The 7,469-nt window shown below is 34.6% G+C and overlaps 1 protein-coding gene and 1 long non-coding RNA gene across 2 annotated transcripts; both read right to left on the bottom strand.

The window, feature by feature from the left end:
- Window positions 1–3: 3 nt before the first annotated feature.
- LOC109588006 (uncharacterized) lies at window positions 4–294 on the bottom strand. Its single transcript, XR_002187918.1, has 2 exons — window positions 203–294; window positions 4–151 (listed from the first exon to the last, which is right to left on the bottom strand). It is a non-coding gene; the product is annotated as an uncharacterized LOC109588006 (long non-coding RNA).
- A 77-nt stretch (window positions 295–371) lies between these two features.
- On the bottom strand, window positions 372–5,669 carry LOC109588005 (uncharacterized). Its single transcript, XM_020004205.1, has 5 exons — window positions 5,574–5,669; window positions 3,328–5,355; window positions 1,134–3,224; window positions 788–865; window positions 372–734 (listed from the first exon to the last, which is right to left on the bottom strand). The coding sequence occupies exons 2-5, from the start codon at window positions 5,294–5,296 to the stop codon at window positions 433–435; spliced, it is 4,440 nt and encodes a 1,479-aa protein (XP_019859764.1). The 5' UTR covers window positions 5,297–5,355; window positions 5,574–5,669; the 3' UTR covers window positions 372–432.
- Between the last annotated feature and the right edge of the window lie 1,800 nt (window positions 5,670–7,469).

Below are 7,469 nucleotides of genomic sequence, written 5' to 3' on the forward strand. Positions count from 1 at the left end.
TAATTAATCCATTACCAAAAACGACTCTGTGGAATATGGTATCATTATAATAATCTTCTAAACACAATTGTATGAAGTTACGACAGGCCAGAGGAGCCTCTTTGGACCACAGTTCAATATCAATATCACCCAGTGTGGTCTTTAATAGTATCTGAGGGGAGGGGCCAGTAGTCACTAATACAGCTGCTGCTGGATGAACTACCTTTCCTTTAGTAGGGGGCTCTGTTATATTTATATGGAACTCATTTCTGGAGCAGTTGAGCTCAAATCACTGAAATCAGGAGTTCAGGACTACTTTCCGTATATCTACTCAGTATATTCAAATCACGTGTTTCAAGAAATTAATCATAATAATAATCAAAAGGAAAAAATATTATTAAAACACACTAAGCAGAAACAATGCAGAATGCATTCAAAATATTATTACTATTATTAAAGAGTAATACCATAAAGAGATTTCAGTTTATCAGGTATTCTCTCAGCAGCTGCACGGTATCCCGTTTCCTCCACAGCGTCTATCAAAGTCTGCCATGTTCTACTAGCTACATTGTCTGCACCCTCTAGCCATGCTTCTATAGTCTTCCTCAAGTGCTCGTTTGCATCACCTCCATCATCTTTAATGACATTGAGTCTTGGCTTATATAGACCTAACTCTAGCCCCAAGTCAACCCACTTTGTTGGATCAAACTGAGCTTTAATTAAAACTTTTCGTACCATATTGAGATCGTTGATACCTATATTAGCATTAAAAGATTATTATTGTACATGTATCATGGTAGCCTCTTACCTAGTTGTCCGGCTCCATCACTATCAGGATTACCAGTGGTACTGTCTTGATGAGGTTGTGCTGGTAAAGCACCAGTAGCTATATAGGAAAATCAGTGAGTCACGAGAAATTATGTAATATACTATTATTTTGATCATTACAAAGAGTACATAAATTATTCAAAATTGGAAAAATAGAATGTGCTTAAGAACAATTCACACTGTAGTATGTTATGGCCAGAAGTACATGTAAAAATATGCATAACATAAAAGTTAAAAAATTCTAAACTTTTATGTTACAATTAAAAGTGATGCTAATACATCAATGGTGGTCTCCATCAGAATACTCTTCATTGTGCATCACTAACCTGGACTGGATGATTGACAATCACTAAACCAGCACCTGTAGCTGTTATCATCATGTTGTAGTACTTTACAGTGTGATCGACATTGAGTACATTTAGTAGAAGATTCATCCTGCTGAACAATGCAGTAACATTGTTTATTTTCACTGGGGCATTTGAATGCAAAGATATGGTTTTTATCAACTTTCAGATCGTCACTGCTTTTTTTGATAGCATCTGCAACTAACTCTCGAATTTGTGGACAAAATTCCTTGCTGGACTCATCTAAATGTATTTCAATATGTGTATAGCGATTGATGATATCAATGGTGCAGTCTTCATTTTCAATGTAAACACGGAGAGACATGGCATCATTATATCTGTAATATTCGTTGTCTGCTGGATCTGGAGTGAATTTTATGCTATCTTTCTTCTCTAAAAGGTGTACGATGGTTAAAGGAAATAATCCTTGAGGGATGGCTAGAGTTGTTGTGTCACTATTGTTAATCTCCCATGCTATGAGAAGTGGTTGTATTTCTGTTGGAGGAGGATTGAGCTTATGCTGCTTATCATAAGGTGAAGATGGTAATGCACACGGAAAAAAATAGTCTCCTTCTTCTCTGTTTTTAACTTCGACAATAATGTGGAGATGTTTTAGAAGAGTGATCATGTGAGATGGTTTAAAATCTTCATTAAAAATTTGTTTACCAATTTTTTTAAAAAGATCTTCTTTAAAAAGACCAAAATCAATGAGACTGTCTCTTTCATCTGCTGAAGGAGGTGGATTTGCAATCAATGGTAATTCAGAATGGTCAACGTATGTGACAGCTATCAGACGTGAAAGGACACCAAGAATTGGTTCAGGATCAACAAATATTATATTCGGTAGGACTTCGTGAAAATAAAGAATGATAGTGACATTGTGTAAATATTGCAGAGCTTCAATGATATCTGATTCATCATCAATATCTGATTCATCATCAAGTTGGAGAGGCTTACCAATTTCAAGAATCTCTTTTTTTGTAAGGAAGCTTTGGTTTTTCTTCTCAGCTTCTATCTGTAGTGCAATCTCAAAAAGAAGCAATCGAATTGGTAACTTAATTGTCATGGCAACTCCAAAATTTAAAATCGTAGAACAAAGATCTTTACTAGCTTTCTTCCTTTTATGTTTATCTTCAAGCAATGTATTAACTGGAAATATAATTGAGTCTTCATGCTTATTACAAGGAATAATTTTCTTATTGGTAATATTTTTTATCAGACTTTTATTCATTTCTTTTAGCTTTGCTTCAGTTACCAACTCTTTACGTGTACCAAGAATAAGATAACGAGAGTGCTTAGGCATGTCAGAAACATATGGGAATTTGACAGGATTCAACATAGCTTCGGAGCTAATTGTTGAGTGTATTATATCGAGATTAGAATACTCCAGTTTTGTCTTGATAGGAAATGTATGTTGGTCAATACGAAAGTGAAACTGGCACTTGTCATCAAGAGGTTTGGTAAGGTCAATGGTGATGATATTCAGTGCAGCTGCTCTTGTAAAAAGAGGTAACAACTCTCGATATGCTGGTTGACCACCAGAATCAATAAAATAAACCCAATTTGGGCTGAATTTTTTAGCATCTTTGGTTTTTTGAATATTTTGAATTACTTCCATTTCATTTGGCATATTTTTGGTAGATTTATACTTGATTGGCTCTACTGCAGGTTGTTCATTCTTGACTGGTTCATTTGGGGGCAATTCAATTGTCATTGATTCTTCCATTAAAGATTCATCTGAACTATCAGACACATCATCTTCAGACATTGGTGCTTCATCATCTTCTGTAGACATTTTCTTGTGTTCTGTTCTTTCCTCTAAATGAAATGCTAGTTGGTCATATAAATCTTTTTTTTCAACCCTCTCCCACCAATTTTCATCATCAATGGATATTCTTGTTGCTTGAACAGCACGACAAGCTATTGGTGTACTATCAGTGAGTTTCTCAGGTGGTGGCTCATTAAGTAGGAGGTGTTTTGAACACGTTTTACCAGCTCCAGGTAGACCATGCATATTGATACGAGTGACTTTTAGCTCAACTTCACCTTCTTTCAGCCATTCTTCTATTTTTCCTAAAAATTATAAAGAAATCATTACTTTAGTGGCAATACAATTCCTCATTAACACGCATTCTCTAATTCATTTATTTCTATCAGCATTCTCTTTAATACTAACTTGAACTGAATGATTGAGAATCACTAAACCAACATTTATAGTCATCATTATCACTTTGCAGTACATCTGGTGGAGATTTTGGACATTGAGTACAACTGACAGAAGATTTATCATCATGAACGATGCAGTAACAATGTTCATTTTGAGGGCATTTAAATGCAAAAATATGATCATAGGCAACATTGATGTCTTTGCTGCTTCTTTTGATAGCTTCTGTGACTAATTTAAAAACTAGTGGACAAGATTCCTTGCGACCACCAAAACGTATTTCGATATGTGTATAATGATTGATGATGTGTACCAGGTGTTCATTGTAAACATGAAGTGACATAGCATCTTGGCATCTGTAGAATTCTGTTTCCGGTTTGTCTGGATCTGGATCAGGGGCAAATTCTACAATACCTTTTCTTTTTAAAAGGCATACAATGGTTAAAGGGAATAATCCTTGAGGGATGGCTAGAGTTGTTGTTCCCCTGTTGTTAATCTTCCATCCTATGAGAAGTGGTTGTATTTCTGTTGGGGCGGGATTGAGCTTATTGTAAGATGGTAATGCACATGGGAAAAAATATTTTCCTTCTTTTCTGTTTTCTACTTTAGCAATGATGTGGAGGTGCATTAGAAGCTTGACCATGTAAGACGATTTAAAATTTTTATCAAAAAATTGTAAACCAACCTGTTTAAAAAAATTTTTTTTTAAAAGGCCAAATTTTATGAGGCTATTTCTTTCAGCTGGTAAAGGAGGTGGATTAGCAATTAAACGTAATTCAGCGTGACCAACAGATCTGATAGCTATTAGACGTGAAATGACATCTAGAATTGGTTTGGGATCAACAAATATGATATTCGGTAGGACATCAGGATAATAAAGAATGATAGTGACATTGTGTAGATATTGCAGAGCTACATCAATATCTGATTCATCAAGCTGGAGAGACTTACCAATCTGAATCGCTTCTTCTTTTGTAAGGAAACTTCGTTTCTTCTTTTTAGCTTCCATCTGCAATGAAATCTGAAAAGTAAGCAATCGAATCGGCAAAACTATTGTCATTTCAACTCCACAATTTGAAATTGCAGTACAAAGCTCTACACTAGCTTCTTCCCTTTCCTTAGACCCAGCAGGGAGCAACGTATTAACTGGAAATATAACTGAGCCATGATCCTCATTTTGCTTAATGATTTTATCAGTAGCTCTATATTCTCTCAGACTTTCATTCATTTCTTTTAGCTTTTTCTCATCTACCGACTCTTTACGTGTACCAAGTATAAGATAATGAGGGTGCATGGGCATGTGAGAAACATGATTCAATATAGCCTCGGAGCTAATTATTGATTGAATTATATCACGATTAGAATACTCGAGCTTTGTATTAATAGGAGATGTACGTTGACTAATACGATATTGAAACTCACACTTCTCATCAAGACCTTTGGTAAGATCGATGGTGATGATATTCAGTGCAGCTGCTCTTGTAAAAAGAGGTAGCAACTCTCGATATGCTGGTTGACCACCGAAATCAATAAAACCGAAATCAATAAAATAAACCCAATTTGTACTAAATCTCTTAAAATTTTTGATTTTTTGAATATTTTGAATTACTTCCGTTTGAATTGGTTTTTTTTCATTTGGCTTATTCTTGACTGCTTCATTTGTGGGCAATTCAATTGTGATTGATTCTTCCATTGATGATTCATCTGAACTATCAGATGAATTACCATCTTCAGACATTGGTGCTTCATCATCTTCTGTAGACATTTTCTGGTGTTTTGTTTTGTCCTTTAAATGAAATGCTAGCTGGTCATATAAATCTTTTTCTTCAACCCTCTCCCACTTATTTTTATCTTCAACGGATATTCTTGTTGCTCGAACAACATGACAAGCTATTGATGTACTATCAGTAGAAGCTGGTGGTGGCTCATTAAGTAGGAGGTGTAATGAACACGTTTTGCCAGCTCCAGGTGCACCATACATATTGATACGAGTGATTTCTAACTCAACTTCACCTTCTTTCAGCCATTTTTCTATTTTTCCTAAAAATGAACATGGATAAAGTCACTACTATATAAATAGATGGTATATGAGTATGCATGAGGTTATGATACCGTATACTGGTTTATTTTCGTGGTAAAATATTTTCGCAAATTTCGCGGTTTGTGATCATTTGCAAAAATTTTTCACCGCGAAAATAAAGCAGTATATATATGGTAAGTGTTGTAGTTGCTGTAATGTATGAGTCAATTCTGAATACCTTGTGTTCCATCAGCAGCTGATAAAGTGTCTTCAGGTTCATCAATAGAAATACTGCTGCTGTTAATAGCTTGCACCACTGAAATGGATACTGTAAAAAGTAAAAAAATATGTAAATATGTGTCATACAATAAAACCAAAGGTAGTGGCAGGATTATCAGTTGTGACTTGTTTCTATAATGTAGCTACTGAGGGAGTGACTATGATAAAAAGGTTGGACATTGCAATGGGTACATTTTAACCTTAAAAGGATATTACCATGTATAAGCTTAGCCTACAAGTTGCAATTTAGTTAATTAGCCTAGATTATTTTTTTGAAAATTACATTGTGCAAAGAAGAGCTGTATTCTAGTTGTGACTTGTGTATGTGTATGAGTAGAGTGCATGGGAACAGTTTATGCAACACTTTCTAGTATAGTAATTCAAGACAAACAAATCCCGCAGATATTAGATATCCTGATAATGAATACTATGATTATGTTGCCAATAAAATGTGCCTTTCAAGCAGTATAATTAATGGAGGTTTTATAATTGCAAAACATGAAATACAAATACAATAGTTAACTGATACTGACTCTGATTGCTACATACCGTATTTCCTCGTGGAAACGTCTAGGCGTTTATTTCTTATAGAGACCTATTTGCCAGGCGTTTAAATGAAGTAGGCGTTTATACGAGGTGGGCATTTATAACCAAAAATAATCCTTACCACCATGTTTCAATAGACACAATGCGTAGTTTAAAACATGCATTGGGAAAGAGAAGAATTGTTTACTATAAACCAATATAACATTGCCAATAATGCTTAGAGTCAGGGTTCCTCAACAGATTTGGCATAGTGCTGATACAGGTTCTTGTCAATGGATTGTCAAATTGCTCAAAAATTGAGCCAAACACCCTGTACTATATACAGGGACACTGATCAAATTTAATCAAAAATGACAAGGAGAGAATTCTTCAATTTTTATTATGCTTTCTGATGCATATACATGTACTTATGTTGCATAGAAAATTTGAGCCAATTGAGATAAAATTTAGATTTTATCAATTTTTAAATTTGCTCAAAAATTGAGCGAAACATTTTGTAGTATTATAGTACAAAGGGAAATTTGAGTCCAATACTTCCAAATTTCTCTATTACATGCATACATGTACAGCAACATTCACCAAATTTCATCAAAAATACAAAGAGGGAATTTTATCAATTTTACAATGTTTTCTGATACACATACATGTACTTATGTTGCGTAGAAACTTTGAGCTGATTCCATTCAAAATTAAATTTTAAATAAATTTTTAAAGTTATTGCAAATGTCATGTACTGCGCTGTGGTGCTAGTTCGCTCACAAAGCTCATGCTGTTTAGCTTACTTAGCATACTTTGTGGGAAACCCTGTTTAGACTACATGATTGATAACTGTGGAACCTGAAGGACATACGTGTATTGTATATCAAGCCTGAGATAATTCATGTACATGCAAAAAACTTCATCTTGTTTACAATTATAATTACTACCATAGACAAGGTACTATGGGAATACAATTCTAATAACATTCCTATGCACTGCTGATAGACATGCAATACCAATACTCAAACTACATGTGTGTATCACAACCTTGTCATTACAAACTTACATTTTTCAATTTTTGCTACTCAATGAACATTAATTGGCAAGGCCTAGATATTTCTCCCTGCTAAAAATTCACTTCATACAGGCACAAGATTATAGGCAAAGCTATACTGATACAGGTACAGTTACACAGTATGAGACCCAAGCAATATCACAATTACTGTACTGGGATCAAAACAATGAGATGTTGGATCTCATAAAAAGTCATTAGGATTTCTGCATGTAGATAGACCCCACTCTGTATTAAGCATGGCAATTCATGCCGCAA

Source organism: Amphimedon queenslandica, unplaced genomic scaffold (assembly GCF_000090795.2).
Source record: "Amphimedon queenslandica unplaced genomic scaffold, v1.1 AMPQUscaffold_12341, whole genome shotgun sequence".
Classification (NCBI taxonomy): domain Eukaryota; kingdom Metazoa; phylum Porifera; class Demospongiae; order Haplosclerida; family Niphatidae; genus Amphimedon; species Amphimedon queenslandica.

Coding starts and splice junctions, on each gene's coding strand:
- LOC109588005 (XM_020004205.1), bottom strand. CDS start 5,296: ATGTATGGTGCACCTGGAGCTGGCAAAACGTGTTCATTACACCTCCTA. Junction 3,225..3,327: donor TTCTCAATCATTCAGTTCAA/GTTAGTATTAAA, acceptor TATAATTTTTAG/GAAAAATAGAAGAATGGCTG. Junction 866..1,133: donor TTGTCAATCATCCAGTCCAG/GTTAGTGATGCA, acceptor TTTCCTATATAG/CTACTGGTGCTTTACCAGCA.